The sequence below is a fragment of the Bombina bombina genome, chromosome 7, assembly GCF_027579735.1.
Source record: "Bombina bombina isolate aBomBom1 chromosome 7, aBomBom1.pri, whole genome shotgun sequence".
In the NCBI taxonomy this organism is placed as follows: Eukaryota; Metazoa; Chordata; class Amphibia; order Anura; family Bombinatoridae; genus Bombina; species Bombina bombina.
In genome coordinates this window covers 381,254,140-381,271,124 of record NC_069505.1, presented here as the reverse complement: position 1 = coordinate 381,271,124, position 16,985 = coordinate 381,254,140, and the positions used below count along the sequence as shown (strand labels likewise).

At 39.9% G+C, this 16,985-nt stretch overlaps 1 protein-coding gene across 5 annotated transcripts in view; it reads right to left on the bottom strand.

Moving 5' to 3' along the window:
- The window catches only part of LOC128666479 (RAF proto-oncogene serine/threonine-protein kinase), a 530,187-nt gene that overhangs the window by 58,875 nt on the left and 454,327 nt on the right, over positions 1-16,985 (bottom strand). For all 5 annotated transcript variants that reach the window (XM_053721101.1, XM_053721099.1, XM_053721102.1 and 2 more), the window contains one exon: positions 2,513-2,631. In XM_053721101.1, coding sequence (XP_053577076.1) covers positions 2,513-2,631 — 119 coding nt within the window. The remainder of the gene's footprint in view (positions 1-2,512; positions 2,632-16,985) is intronic.

Below are 16,985 nucleotides of genomic sequence, written 5' to 3'. Positions count from 1 at the left end.
CTGCTTTCTGGTTATTGCAGTGATGCCTCGATATCGAGGCATCCTGCAATAACCCTTAGTAGCCATCCGATGCAGAGAGGGCCACTCTGTGGCCCTCTCTGCACCGGATATCTATGGCTTCCATCGTTGGTGGGTGGGAGCGTGTGTGGGAGGCGGGTGGCGGCCATCGATGGCCCAGATGATGTGGAGGGGGGCGGGATCGTGGGCGGGGATGGGAGTGGGTGGGAACCGCTACTCTACGGAAAGTAATATAAGGCAATTTAGGCAAATGTTAAGAAAAATAAAAAATAACGGTCATCAGCAGGTGTTGGGTGCTCTGTGGAGGGAGGGAAGCTACACTACAGAAAAAAAAACCGGTGAAAATAAAAAAATAAAACAATTTTTAACCCTAAAAGCTCCCTACATGCTCCCTAATTAACCCCTTCACTGCTGGGCATAATACACGTGTGGTGCGCAGTGGCATTTAGCAGTCTTCTAATTACCAAAAAGCAAAGCCAAAGCCATATATCTCTGCTATTTATGAACAAAGGGGATCCAAGAGAAGCATTTACAACCATTTATTTCATAATTGCATAAGTTGTTTGTAAATAATTTCAGTGAGAAACCTAAAGTTTGTGAAAAAATTTGTGAGAAAGTGAACAATTTTTTTTATTTGATCGCATTTGGCGGTGAAATGGTGGCATGAAATATACCAAAATGGGCCTAGATCAATACTTTGGGATGTCTTCTAAAAAAAATATATACATGTCAATGGATATTCAGGGATTCCTGAAAGATATCAGTGTCCCAATGTAACTAGCGCTAATTTTGAAAAAAAAAGTGGTTTGGAAATAGCAAAGTGCTACTTGTATTTATGGCCCTATAACTTGCAAAAAAAGCAAAGAACATGTTAACATTGGTTATTTCTAAACTCAGGACAAAATTTAGAAACTATTTAGCATGGGTGTTTTTTGGTGGTTGTAGATTTTGGGGGTCAAAGTTAGAAAAGGTGTGTTTTTTTCCATTTTTTCCTCATATTTTATAAAATTTTTTTATAGTAAATTATAAGATATGATGAAAATAATGGTATCTTTAGAAAGTCTATTTAATGGCGAGAAAAACGGTATATAATATGTGTGGGTAGAGTAAATGAGTAAGTGGAAAATTACAGCTAAACACAAACGCTGCAAAAACGTAAAAATAGCCTTGGTCCCAAACGGACAGAAAATGGAAAAGTGCTGTGGTCATTAAGGGGTTAAAGGGACAGTCAAGTCCAAATTTTTTTTTTCATGTTTTAAATAGGGCATGCAGTTTTAAACAACTTCCCAATTTACTTTTATCACCAATTTTGCTTTGTTCTCTTGGTATTCTTAGTTGAAAGCTAAAACTAGGAGGTTCATATGCTAATTTCTTAGACCTTGAAGACTGCCTCTAATCTGAATACATTTTGACCACTAGAGGGCATTAGTTCACATGTTTCATATAGATAACATTGAGCTCAGGCACGTAAAGTAACATAGGACTGAGCACTGATTGGCTAAACTGCATGCCTGTCAAAAGAACTGAAATAAGCGGGAAGTCAGCAGAAGCTTAGATACAAGATAATTACAGAGGTAAAACGTGTATTATTATAACTGTGTTGGTTGTGCAAAACTGAGGAATGGGTAATAAAGGGATTATCATTCTTTTTAAACAACAAAAATTCTGGTGTTGACTGTCCCTTTAATGAAGTAAATATACAGGAATCAGATATTGATTTTGTGTTTTCCGGAATGTAATATTTGACAATATTACAAAAGAGAATAATACACACAAAACACAGATATATAGTCCATTGATAATAATTAGATGCAATTACTGAGCTTCTTACATTAAAACAGAGGAAAATAAACAATTTTCTGCATAATAACCATTTCATACACAGTTTAGGTGTCTCGTTTGACTGCGGCATACTTCACTATGATGCACTTTACACATTTCACAGTGGCACATATATCTGCCACTTGTCTCTGTGACACTTGGTCACAGTAATACACTTTTTCTGTTCATATCAGTGAAGCTCAACCCCAGCCCTCATATGTCGTTAAAAATCCAGAACAATTTGAGGTGAATCCGTGATTGAGCAGTGGTTAAACCTAGGCAAGGAAATACTCACACTCTTCCTTGTTAGGAGTGCTTGAGGGTAAACATGAGAACCACAGCTTTCTTTGATACGTCATGTTTACAATAGCTACATCAGGGAAAAAAAACAATTAAGGCCAACCTCTGGAGTACCCCTTGCTAATGCGCAAAGTACCCCTAGGGGTACACGTACCACAGGTTAAGAAACTAGGCCTTAGGTCACAGACCTAATTTTTTTATTTTTTTTATTTAATTCAATGCAGGACAGGCTTCAGATAGCATGCTTTCTATATATATATGTTTTTAAAATGTATTTTCCCCATTTCTTGTAAGTCTACAAAAAAAGATGGTCTATGACCTCAAAGCTGTACAGCACTGCAATTAAAATACATACAGATAATACAAATATTACCATCCATAGAATTGATCCCGATGGCTGCTCCACTTGTTGAGAACCACTCCACCTAGATTTTACAGTAGCCAAACCAAAATCACCAATTTTCACAGTAAGACCCTCATGAAGAAAAATATCTGTTCAATTGTTAAAGAGAAAAATTCTTAAAGATTGTGTAAGTTACTAGGCAAACTTGTTCTTCCTTTTTTGTTTTTACATAGACTTAAATTGTATTTCTTCATACTCAAAGCAGTAAGTAGAATTTAGGATATTTGGAACTCTGTAGAAACAGCCCTAAAGCCTTTGGAAATTGCTTATAATTATGTACTCAGCTCTAGCAGCCTGATAAGGATCATTATGTCAGATGGAACCAAAATCCTCTCCAATTCAAGTCAATCAAATGTGAATGGTTCAGCTAAATACTTTGTGTTAGGCTTAGAACACAATTTGTTTTTAAACTAGCCTATAATTCTATAAACATTTATATAACCCTTTATAAAGGCTGAAAGAGAATATGTGCATGTAGAAGGAGTCGACAAATTTGTTTAAAATTTAGGAGACAGTGGTAATTGTATATAGAAATATGGAGAATAACCCATAAAGATAGGAGCTGGGGTAAAATTCTAGGAGACAGTGGCTACCTGGCTCCTGGGTTTGTCGAGCCCTGGCATACAGAACAAAGCATTAAAGTTCTGGCAATTGTGCAAGACAGTTATAGCATTACAAAGACTTAAAATTATCAAAAAAAAAATAAAAAAAAAATCTATGTATATTAGAAGGTTGAAAAATTATTGTATTTATAACTACACAATGCTTTATGTAAATGTAAAGCATACTTTTTAAAAAAGAAAAAATTTATGGATACTAGAAAAACAAAATTTATGCTTACCTGGTAAATTTCTTTCTTTTGCGATGTACCGAGTCCACAGATTCATCCTAACTTGTGGGATATTGTCCTTCCTGACAGGAAGTAGCAAAGAGAGCACCACAGCAGAGCGTTCTATATAGCTCCCCCCTTAACTCCACCCCCCAGTCATTCGACCGAAGGCCAAGGAAGAAAAGGAGAAACTATAAGGTGCAGAGGTGACTGAAGTTTACATAAAAAAACACTATCTGTCTTGAATAGACAGGGCGGGCCGTGGACTCTGTACATCGCAAAAGAAAGAAATTTATCAGGTAAGCATAAATTTTGTTTTCTTTTGCATGATGTACCGAGTCCACGGATTCATCCTAACTTGTGGGATACCAATACCAAAGCTTTAGGACACGGATGAAGAGAAGTTCAAGACAGGAACATAAACGGAAGGCACCACTGCTTGCAAAAACAGCCTCCGAAGAAGCAAAAGTATCAAATTTATAAAATTTTGAAAAGGTATGAAGCGACGACCAAGTCGCAGACTTACAAATCTGTTCAACAGAAGCATAATTTTTAAAAGCCCATGTGGAAGCTACCGCTCTAGTAAAATAACCTGTAATCCTTTCAGGAGGCTGCTGTCCAGCAGTCTCATAAGCCAAACGGATGATGCTTTTCAGCCAAAAGGAAAGAGAAGTCGCAGTAGCCTTTTGACCCCTACGCTTTCCAGAATAGACAACAAACAAAGAAGATGTTTGACGAATATCTTTGGTTGCCTGCAAATAAAATTTCAAAGCACGAACCACGTCCAAGTTGTGCAACAGACGTTCCTTCTTACAAGAAGGATTAGGACACCGAGAAGGAACAACAATTTCTTGATAGATATTCCTGTTAGTAACAACCTTAGGTAGGAACCCAGGCTTGGTACGCAAAACCACCTTATCAGCATGGAAAACAAGATAAGGAGAGTCACATTGTAATGCAGATAGTACAGAAATTCTTTGAGCTGAAGAGATAGCAACTAGGAACAAAACTTTCCAAGATAAAAGCTTAATATCTATGGAATGCATGGGATCAAACGGAACCCCCTGAAGAACTCTAAGAACTAAATTTAGACTCCATGGCAGAGCAATAGGTTTAAACACAGGCTTAATTCTAACTAAAGCCTGACAAAAAGCCCGAACGTCTTGAACATCTGCCAGACGCTTGTGCAACAAAAACATAATTTATGTAAGAACTTACCTGATAAATTCATTTCTTTCATATTGGCAAGAGTCCATGAGCTAGTGACGTATGGGATATACATTCCTACCAGGAGGGGTAAAGTTTCCCAAACCTCAAAATGCCTATAAATACACCCCTCACCACACCCACAATTCAGTTTAACTAATAGCCAAGAAGTGGGGTGATAAGAAAGGAGTGAAAGCATCAAACAAGGAATTGGAATAATTGTGCTTTATACAAAAAAATCATAACCACCACAAAAAGGGTGGGCCTCATGGACTCTTGCCAATATGAAAGAAATGAATTTATCAGGTAAGTTCTTACATAAATTATGTTTTCTTTCATGTAATTGGCAAGAGTCCATGAGCTAGTGACGTATGGGATAGATACCCAAGATGTGGAACTTCCACGCAAGAGTCACTAGAGAGGGAGGGATAAAATAAAGACAGCCGATACCGCTGAAAAAATAATACAAAACCCAAATCAAAAAGTTTTAATCTTATAATGAAAAAAACTGAAATTATAAAGCAGAAGAATCAAACTGAAACAGCTGCCTGAAGTACTTTTCTACCAAAAACTGCTTCAGAAGAAGAAAAAACATCAAAATGGTAGAATTTAGTAAAAGTATGCAAAGAAGACCAAGTTGCTGCTTTGCAAATCTGATCAACAGAAGCTTCATTCCTAAAAACCCAGGAAGTAGAAACTGACCTAGTAGAATGAGCCGTAATCCTTTGAGGCAGGGATTTACCCGACTCCACATAAGCATGATGAATCAAAGACTTTAACCAAGACGCCATAGAAATGGCAGAAGCCTTCTGACCTTTCCTAGAACCAGAAAAGATAACAAATAGACGAAGTCTTTCTGAAATCTTTAGTAGCTTCAACATATTTCAAAGCTCTTACTACATCCAAAGAATGTAAAGATCTCTCCAGAGAATTCTTAGTATTAGGACACAATGAAGGGACAACAATTTATCTACTAATGTTGTTAGAATTCACAACTTTAGGTAAAAAATTAAATGAAGTCCGCAACACCGCCTTATCCTGATGAAAAATCAGAAAAGGAGATTCACAAGAAAGAGCAGATAACTCTGAAACTCTTCTAGCAGAAGAGATGGCCAAAAGGAACAAAACTTTCCAAGAAAGTAATTTAATATCCAGAGAATGCATAGGTTCAAACGGAGGAGCCTGTAAAGCCCTCAGAACCAAATTAAGACTCCAAGGAGGAGAGATTGACTTAATGACAGGCTTAATACGAACCAAAGCCTGTACAAAACAATGAATATCAGGATGATTAGCAATCTTTCTGTGAAAAACAACAGAAAGAGCAGAGATTTGTCCTTTCAAGGAACTTGCAGACAAACCTTTTTCCAAACCATCTTGAAGAAACTGTAAAATTCTAGGAATTCTAAAAGAATGCCAAGAGAATTTATGAGAAGAACACCAAGAAATGTAAGACTTCCAAACTCTGTAATAAATCTTTCTAGACACAGATTTACGAGCCTGTAACATAGTATTAATCACTGAATCAGAGAAACCTCTATGACTAAATATTAAGCGTTCAATCTCCATACCTTCAAATTTAATGATTTGAGATCCTGATGGAAAAATGGGCCTTGAGATAGAAGGTCTGGTCTTAACGGAAGTGTCCAAGGTTGGCAACTGGCCATCCGAACGAGATCCGCATACCAAAACCTATGTGGCCATGCTGGAGCCACCAGCAGTACAAACGAACGCTCCATTAGGATTTTGGAAATCACTTTTGGAAGAAGAACTAGAGGCGGAAAGATATAAGCAGGTTGATAATTCCAAGGAAGTGACAACGCGTCCACCGCTTCCGCCTGAGGATCCCTGGATCTGGACAGATACCCGGGAAGTTTCTTGTTTAGATGAGAAGCCATCAGATCTATTTCTGGAAGTCCCCAGATTTGAGCAATCTGAAGAAATATCTCTGGGTGAAGAGACCATTCGCCCCGGATGTAACGTTTGGTGACTGAGATAATGCGCTTCCCAATTGTCTATACCTGGGATGTGAACCGCAGAGATTAGACAGGAGCTGGATTCCGCCCATACAAGTATCCGAGATACTTCTTTCATAGCCTGAGGACTGCGAGTCCCACCTTGATGATTGACGTATGCCACGGTTGTGATATTGTCTGTCTGAAAACAAATAAACAATTCTCTCTTCAGAAGAGGCCAGAACTGAAGAGCTCTGAGAATCGCACATTCCAAAATGTTGATTGGTAATCTCGCCTCCTGAGATTCCCAAACCCCCTGCGCTGTCAGAGATCCCCATACAGCTCCCCAACCTGAAAGACTCGCATCTGTTGAGATCACAGTCCAGGTTGGACTAACAAAAGAGGCCCCTTGAATTAAACAATGGTGATCCAACCACCAAGTCAGAGAAGATCGAACATTGGGATTTAAGGATATTAATTGTGATATCTTTGCATAATCCCTGCACCATTGGTTCAACATACAAAGCTGGAGAGGTCTCATGTGAAAACGAGCAAAAGGGATCACGTCCGATGCAGCAGTCATGAGACCTAGAATTTCCATGCACAAAGCTACCGAAGGGAATGATTGAGACTGAAGGTTTCGACAAACTGAAACCAATTTCAGACGTCTCTTTTCTGTTAGAGACAAAGTCATGGACACTGAATCCATTTGGAAACCCAAAAAGGTTACCCTTGTCTGAGGAATCAAGGAACTCTTTGGTAAATTGATCCTCCAACCATGTCTTTGAAGAAACAACACAAGTTGATTCGTATGAGATTCTGCAGAATGTAAAGACTGAGCAAGTACCAAGATATTGTCCAAATAAGGAAATACCGCAATACCCTGTTCTCTGATTACAGAGAGAAGGGCACCGAGAACCTTTGAAAAGATCCTTGGAGCTGTTGCTAGGCCAAAAGGAAGAGCAACAAACTGGTAATGCTTGTCTAGAAAAGAGAATCTCAGGAACTGATAGTGGTCTGGATGAATTGGAATATGAAGATATGCATCCTGTAAGTCTATTGTAGACATATAATGCCCTTGCTGAACAAAAGGCAGAATAGTCCTTATAGTCACCATTTTAAATGTTGGTATCCTTACATAACGATTCAATATTTTTAGATCCAGAACTGGTCTGAAAGAATTCTCCTTCTTTGGTATAATGAACAGATTTGAGTAAAACCCCAGACCCCGTTCCAGATCTGGAACTGGCACAATTACCCCAGCCGACTCCAGGTCTGAAACACATTTCAGAAACGCCTGAGCCTTTACTGGGTTTACTGGAATGCGTGAGAGGAAAAATCTTCTCACAGGCGGTCTTACCTTGAAACCTATTCTGTACCCTTGAGAAACAATGTTCTGAATCCAAAGACTTTGAATCGAATTGGTCCAAACATCTTTGAAAAATCGTAACCTGCCCCCTACCAGCTGTGCTGGAATGAGGGCCGCACATTCATGCGGATTTGGGGGCTGGTTTTGACTTTCTAAAAGGCTTGGATTTATTCCAGACTGGAGAAGGTTTCCAAACGGAAACTGTTCCTTTAGGGGAAGGGTCAGGCTTCTGTTCCTTATTGTGACGAAAGGAACGAAAACGATTAGCAGCCCTATATTTACCTTTAGATTTTTTTGTCCTGAGGCAAAAAGGCTCCCTTCCCCCCAGTAACAGTTGAAATTATAGAATCAAACTGAGAACCAAATAATTTATTACCTTGGAAAAAAAGAGAAGGCAACGTTGACTTAGAAGTCATATCAGCATTCCAAGACTTTAGCTATTTTAGCTAGAAGAGCTTTATGGCTTAAGACATATATCTGACATCAATCCTAATGATATCAAAAATGGCATCACAAAGTTATTAGCATGTTGAAGAAGTTTAACAATGCTATAAGCATTATGGTCTGACACTTGTTGCGCTAAAGCCTCCAACCAGAAGGTGGAAGCTGCAGCAACATCAGCCAAAGAAATAGCAGGTCTAAGAAGATTACCTGAACATAAATAAGCCTTCCTTAGAAAGGATTCAAGCTTCCTATCTAAAGGATCCTTAAAAGAAGTACTATCTGCCGTAGGAGTAGTAGTACGTTTAGCAAGAGTAGAGATAGCCCCATCAACTTTGGGGATTTTTTCCCCAAAACTCTAATCTATCAGATGGCAAAGGGTACAATTTCTTAAACCTTGGAGAAGGGGTAAATGAAGTACCCAGACTATTCCATTCCCTAGAAATTACTTCTGAAATAGCACCAGGAACTGGAAAAACTTCTGGAATAACTACATGAGGTTTAAAAACTGAATTTAAACGCTTATTAGTTTTAACATCAAGAGGACTAGACTCCTCCATATCTAATGCAATCAACACTTCTTTAAGTAAAGAACGAATAAACTCCATCTTAAACAAATATGAAGATTTATCAGTGTCAATATCTGAGGCAGAATCTTCTGAACCAGATAGATCCTCATCAGAGATAGATAAGTCAGAATGATGGCGGTCATTTAAAAATTAATCTGAAATATGAGAAGTTTTAAAAGACCTTTTACGTTTACTAGAAGGAGGAATAACAGACAGAGCCTTCCGAATAGAATTAGAAACAAATTCTCTTACATTAACAGGAACATCCTGAACATTAGATGTTGAAGGAACAACAACAGGTAATGGATTATTACTAATGGAAATATTATATGCGTTGGATAGTTTATCATGACAACTAACACAAACTACAACCAGAGGAACAGTTACCAAAAGTTTACAACAAATGCACTTAGCTTTGGTAGAACCAACATCAGGCAGCGTCTTTCCAGAAGTAGATTCTGATCCAGGGTCAGGTAGTGACATCTTGCAATATGTAATAGAAAAAAACAACATATAAAGCAAAATTATCAAATTCCTTAAATGGGAAAAAATGCAAAACAAAACAAGCCTCTAGCAACCAGAAGCAACTAAAAAGTGAGACTGAAATAATGTGAAAAAAACTGGCGCAAAGTATGAAGCCCACATTTTTTGGCGCCAAAAAACGTCTGCAACAAACATGCGTCAAAAATAACGCAACCACGTGAAAACTTCCGGTGTCAACTATAACGCCAATGACTATATTCTTGCGCCAAAAATGACGCAATAAATTGTAGCATTTTCTGCACCCGCGAGCCGAACAGCTCGTAATTTAGAAGAAAAAAGTCAATTGAAAATTTTAAGGTAAGAAAAATATTTTATTCATATGCATTTTCCCAAAAAATGAAACTGACAGTCTGAAAGAAGGAACACTGATTATCCTGAATCATGGCAAATAAGTTTAAACACATATATTTAGAACTTTACATATAAAGTGCCCAACCATAGCTTAGAGTGTCACAAAAAATAATACTTACTTACCCCAGGACACTCATCTACATGTAGTAGAAAGCCAAACCAGTACTGAAACGAGAATCAGTAGAGGTAATGGTATATAAGAGTATATCGTCGATCTGAAAAGGGAGGTAGGAGAAGAAATCTCTACGACCGATAACTGAGAACCTATGAAATAGATCCCCTAGAGGAAGACCATGGTATTCAAATAGGCAATACTCTCTTCACATCCCTCTGACATTCACTGCACTCCGAGAGAAAAACCGGACTTCAGCCTGCTGTGAAGCGAATATCAACGTAGAAATCTAGCACAAACTTACTTCACCACCTCCATTGGAGCCATTTGACAAGGTAAAAGAGTGCATCACAGTCCTTGGAGGGAGCCCCATTGGAGCTTAGCCAGGGTAGAAATAGCTCCCTCCACCTTAGGGACCGTCTGCCATGAGTCCTTTATGGTATCAGAAATGGGAAACATTTTCTTAAAAACAGGAGGGGGAGAGAACGGAATACCTAGCTGATCCCACTCCTTAGTAACAATGTCAGAAATCCTCTTAGGGACCGGAAAAACATCAGTGTAAACAGGAACCTCTAAATATTTGTCCATTTTACACAATTTCTCTTGAACTACAATAGGGTCACAATCATCCAGAGTAGCTAAAACCTCCGAGCAATAAGCAGAGGTGCTCTAGCTTAAATTGAAATGCCGTCATATCTGAATCTGTCTGAGAGAACATCTTTCCTGAATCAGAAATTTCTCCCTCAGACAGCAAATCCCTCATCCCTACTTCAGAACATTGTGAGGGAATATCGGATACGGCTACTAAAGCGTCAGAAGGCTCAGCATTTGTTCTTAACCCAGAGCTACTGCGCTTCCCTTGCAACCCAGGCAGCTTAGATAAAACCTCTGTGAGGGTAGTATTCATAACTGAAGCCATATCTTGCAAGGTGAAAGAATTAGACGCACTAGAAGTGCTTGGCGTCGCTTGTGCAGGCGTTACTGGTTGTGACACTTGGGGAGAACTAGATGCAAACCCTGATTTCCTTCTGTCTGAGAATCATCTAATGTCAAACTTTTATAAGTCAAAATCAGTACAAGTGGGACACATTCTAAGAGGGGGTTCCACAATGGCTTCTAAAAAAATGGAACAATGAGTTTCCTCAGTGTCAGACATGTTTAACAGACTAGTAATAAAGCAAGCAAGGTTGGAAAACACTTTATTTAATGAAAAAAACGACAATTTGCAAAAATGGTACTGTGCCTTTAAGAGAAAAAAAGGCATACACAAACTGCAAAAAAGGTTAAAATTGCTTCAATTTTTCTGAAATTTTAACAGTGTACCCACTAAGCTTTAGAAGGATTGCACCACAAGTTAATAAGCAATAAACCCCCAAATGAAAAAAAAACGGATTGAAATATGTCTAAAACCGGTTAAAACCCCCTAAAGCACCTTGCCACAGCTCTGCTGTGGCCCTACCTGCCCTTAGGAAGCAATAATATGGGGTTTAAAGCTTCAATTAGTCCCTCAGAAGACTATCAGGACCTCAGGAGAAGTTGCTTGCTGCTTGTAAATGCAGGCCCCGCCCACCTCACTCGATATTGCTGGGGCCTACACAAAACTAACAAACCCTGCCTGAAAGCCATGTGGGTTATAAACAACCCCAAAGAACTCTCAAGCAAATGTCCCATAAAACAGAAAATGTTACTCCCAGACACAAAAACGTTTGTCCCAAATTCACATAAACTGAGTGCCCAAAAAAAATTAACCCTTTATACAAGCTAGTAAAAACCTCCGATAACATTAGGATTACTGCTTCCCCTTCCCCTAATGGGGACACTGTCAGCCTTTCTGAGTTAACAGTGTCTCTCCAGGCAGAAATCTTCATCTATGTCCTGCCTGAGAGTAAATAGTACATTTATGAGGTAAGCATACATTTTCTTTTCTTTAAGACACAATGAGTCCACGGATCATCTTAATTACTAATGGGATTCAATACCCAAGCTAGAGTACACAGATGATACGGGAGGGACAAGACAGGGAACCTAAACGGAAGGCACCACTACTTGAAGAACCTTTCTCCCAAAAGCGGCCTCAGCCGAGGCAAGTGTTAAATTTGTAGAACTTTGAAAAAGTGTGAAGAGAGGACCAAGTTGCAGCCTTGCAAATCTGTTCCACAGAAGCTTCATTTTTGAACACCCAAGAGGAAGCAACAGCCCTCGCGGAATGAGCCGTAACTCTCCCGGGAGGCTGCTGTCCAGCAGTCTCATATGCAAAACGCATGATACTCTTCAGCCAAAAAGAAAGAGAAGTAGCCGTAGCTCTCTGTCCCTTTGCGTTTTCCTGAGAAAACCACAAACAAAGAAGACTGACAACAGTCCTTAGTCGCCTGCAGGTAAAACTTTTAAAGCACGGACCATGTCCAAATAGTGCAGAAGTCTTTCCTTCTGAGAAGAAGGATTAGGACACAGGAAAAGAACAAAAATCACCTGATTAATGTTCAGATCAGAAACAACCTTAGGAAGAAATCCTAATTTAGTACGTAAAACTACCTTATCTGAATGGAAAATAAGATGAGACTCATACTGTAATGCCAAGAGCTCTGACACTCTCCGAGCAGAAGAAATAGCAACAATAAATAAAACCTTCCAAGATAACAACTTAATATCTAAGGAACGCATAGGCTCAAACTGAGCCCCTTGAAGAACTAAACTAGAACGCCATATCTTATGATATATTTTTCTAGTGACAGGCTTACGAGCCTGAATCATGGTCTCAATGACCGAGTCAGAAAAACCCAGCTTAAATAATATTAAGCGTTCCTAGCAGTCAGTTTCAGAAAAAAAAAACAGATTTGGGTGAAGGAGGGGCCCTTGAATTAAAAGGTCCTTCCTCAACGGAAGTCTCTAAGGTAGCAGAGATGACATGCCCACCAGATCTGCATACCAAATCCTGCGAGGCGAAGCCGGTGCTATGAGGATCACCGATGCCCTCTCCTGCTTGATCTGAGGAAGAAACCCCCGGATGAGAGGCCTGCCTGCTCAGGAAATCCACCTCCCAGTTGTCCACCCCTGGGATGTGGATCGTCGACCGGCAGCAAGAATGGGCCGCCGCCCACTGAATCATTTTGGATACCTCCTTCATCACCAAGGAACTCCTCGTTCCTCCCTGATGATTGATGTAAGTCACTGACGTTATTTTGTTCGACTGGAAGCTGATAAACTGGACCAAGGCTAACTGAAGCCAGGCCAGAAGAACATTGTAGATCGCTCTCAGCTACAGAATGTTTATAGGAAGAACATACTCTGGCTAAGTCCAAACTCCCTGAGCCCTTAGGGAGCCCCAGACTGCTCCCCACCCTAGAAGGCTGGCGTCTGTTGTCACAATCACCCAAGATGGTCTGCGAAAGCAGGTTCCCTGGGAGAGATGATCCAGAGACAACCACTATTGAAGAGAATCCCTTGTCTCCTGCTCCAGAAATATACGAGTAGACAAATCTGTATAATCTCCGATCCATAGCCTGAACATGCTTAACTGCAGAGGTCCGAGATGGAACTGAGCAAACGGAATGATGTCCATTGCATTCACCATAAGCCCGATTACCTCCATGCACTGAGCCACTGAAGGCCGAGGGGTGGATTGAATGACTAGACGAGAATCGATAATCTCTGATTTCCTGACATTCTGTCAGAAAAATCTTCATTGATATGAAATTTAATATGGTTCCCAAGAAAGTTACCCTTGTGCTTGGGACAAAGGAACTCTTCTCCAAATTTACCTTCCACCCGTGAGAGCGCGGGAAGGATATGAAAACTCAGAGCTGTGGCAAGACAAAGGAAGAGCCACAAACTGGAAGCATTTGTCCAGAAAGGCAAACCTTAGAACTCGAGTCGATTCTTGCGAATGGCACGTGAGGGTACGCGTCCTGTAAATCCACTGTTGTCATAAATGGACCCTCTTGGATCAAGGGAAGAATGGAACGAATAGTTTCCATCTTGAAAACAAAATAGTACACTAAGAAATTTGTTTAGACTGTTGAGATCCAAAATTGGTCTGAAGGTTCCCTCCTTTTTGGAGAACCACAAACAGATTGGGATAAAAAACCCAGACCCTGTAACTGTATTGGAACAGGAACAATCACTCCCAGGTCTGAGAGGTCTCCTACACAGTGTAAAAACGCCTCTCCTCATGTCAGATCTGCAGATAATCTTGAAAGCAGAAACTTGCCTCTGGGTGGAAAATCCTAAACCCAAGCCTGAGCGAGGACGGAAAGTCTGCCCCCTACAAGATCCGATACCGGATCGGGGGTATGTCCTTCATGCTGTCCTTGATTCAACAGCAGGCTATTTGGATTTTTTTTTTTGTTGAAATTCTTTAAATATCAAAAGATATTTATTCCATCAAGCCAGGTGCCAACAAGGTCTACCCCTTGTAAGGAAACACTAAAAGCTTAGACTTAGAGCATACATCCATAGAACAAGGCTCTAACCATAAGGCTCTGTGAGCTGGAACAGAGAAACCTGAAACTTACACTCCCAGTTTGATAACTTGAAGGGAAAAATTTGAAATAAAGGAATTAGCCAATCTAAAAAAGCCTTTATTCTATCCTGTATTTTATCCAGGGGAGTTTCTGACTTTGTTACCGGCAATAGTGCGACGGCTTATTGGTTTGATGCGTTGTCTGATGCTACTAAGTGCACAGCTGGTTGCCATTGTAAGCCCTGGTGTACATCACCTTTTCTAATTTTTGTCCATAGGACCTTTGAAAAATCCAACTATCCTTTAAAGGTATAGTAGTTCTCTTAGTTAAGCTGGAAACTACTCCTTCCACTTTAGGGTATGTTTGCCCAGCCTCCTTTATTATGGTTCCCAAGTCTCTTTAAATATTGGGGGTGCGTCCATTCCTTATAACTTACTGGATGCACTAGGATAGATTACACCGGTAGTGTTGGAGTTGCCCAGGGTAGCTAAAACCTCCTAAAATAACAAATGGAGGTGCTCAAGCTAAAAAACTGAAAGAAAAACAACATCAGAGAGGTCTCCTACTCATCTGAGTCTGAGAATTCCAGGTAACAGGGAAGAACCAATCGGAATAGCAACTACTGAATCAATCACCCTAAATGATTGAAAATAATTCCTCTAGTAATGTTTTCTACCACGTGGAAAAAACATATAATGCATAAAATGCAGAGTAACTCCGGGTGGAGTGTGAGAGGAAGCGCAGGGCACTGCATGTGAGCCATAAAATTTTGTGGGACACTATAGGAGAAATTTGTGGCATAGATTAACCATTGTCAACAGACTCCTAAACAGCAAACGCCTTAGGAGGAGTAGGTTCATAAAAAAGTGACATTTTTAAATAAAAATTGACACATAAAAAACGTTACTGTCTCTTTAAATTCTAAAAGGTAACTTTTTTTTTTGGTGTGCTTTTGTGGCATCCTAAAGCACAAAGGATGAATTAAACAAACAGCTGAAATTCTTTTAATAAAAAACGTAACTGTCTAAGTTTTAAAAGTCTTATTTCTCTGTGCAGAAACAAGCAAATTAGCATGTCAACATTTCTGCCCATAAACATCGCCATAACATTAAGGAAACAATGTCTGGTGCCGCAATTCCAGATGGAAATAGCAAGGAACCGCAGGGCACTGCTTGTGAGATAGGAAAATGAATGTACACCACTCCTTTAATCAACCTGCCTCACATATAGCAGAATAATGAAATAAAAACTTGACCAGTTGATAAGAAAAACCAATATATCGCAAGTGATCCTGTCACTTTAAATGTTAAAAGTAAAATATCTTTATTTTTTACTAACTCCTGAAGATGTATGAGGGAATTGTCAGAACACTATTTATACCTCAGCTTGACCCAGCTGAGGCGACAGAAAGCTCGTCTACAACAAACTGAACTTATTACAGCACTGGCTGAAGCGCAAGCAATTATGAAAAAAGTCATTTGTGTCTACCGATAACCGGAAGTGACAGGAAGAAAGTGTTATCTATACAGCGCCATCCTCCCCTCCTAGCGCTATTATCCACAGAACTGTCAGGAGGGAGGAGAGAAAACCTTGGCACCGATTAGCAGCTCCGCCCCTCGTGGGCGTTACCCAAATTAGCTCCCGGTCACCATAGTCTGAGTAAAGGCACCGGGAGCAAAAGGTTAGACCTCACTGAATTGGTCTCTACTCAATGTAAAATTATGCTACACCGCTGATATCGCGGAAACACTGCTCACACTGACATTCTTTCCCCCAAATTTTCCATATACATAAATAAAAATTTAACATGTAATATCCCGGTCGCCATTGACTAACTATAGCTACCGGGATCAAGCAGACAGACTGAGAATGCATCTAATGTCTAAACAACTGCTCAGTCCGATTCCACTGTAGCAGAGTCTCCACTGTGCATCTGATGTTACAGAAGAAGCATTGCACAGACTAAGTCATCAGCCCCTTAGGCTTGGAGACAACTCCACATGGCTAAGAGCACACACCGCAATACAAACCCTGTGTGCAAATAAAAAAAAACACAAAAAAAACGTTACTGTCTTTCACCCAGGCATGCCTTATTATTAAACCTGGGAATTAAAGATATGCCAGTGCCTGCGTCTTAACTGCCTTAATGTCCCCTACTAAAACTAGGAGATTCTGACCCGAATATAATGAGGCTAGATGGAAATTTAATAAAGTGCCCAAACTCTCTCTGAGATCCTCTACTCCCAGAAAAAAAGTTAGCACTTACCTCATTGTCTGCCTGGCAGCAAGGCAGTACCCAGATTTAAGAGGTCCTCTCCCTCCCATGGACCTGGAAAGAAACGAAAGTCCTGAGTAAAAATCCTTCAGAGTTTATAAGTCAGGGCAGCATCAGTATGGGAGGAGCAGTGAGAATTATGTCCCACAAGTTCCCATTGCTTTAAAGCCACCAAAGCTCTACTGTAGAGACTGATAGACTATGTTTACACCCTAGGACAAAGTAGCACTCTCTGGAACCAATTTAAAAATAATAAACTCTTGATTGAAGAATCTATACTAACACCTCACTTTACCTCTTCCTATCACTAACGTAGGCAAAGAGAATGACTGGGGT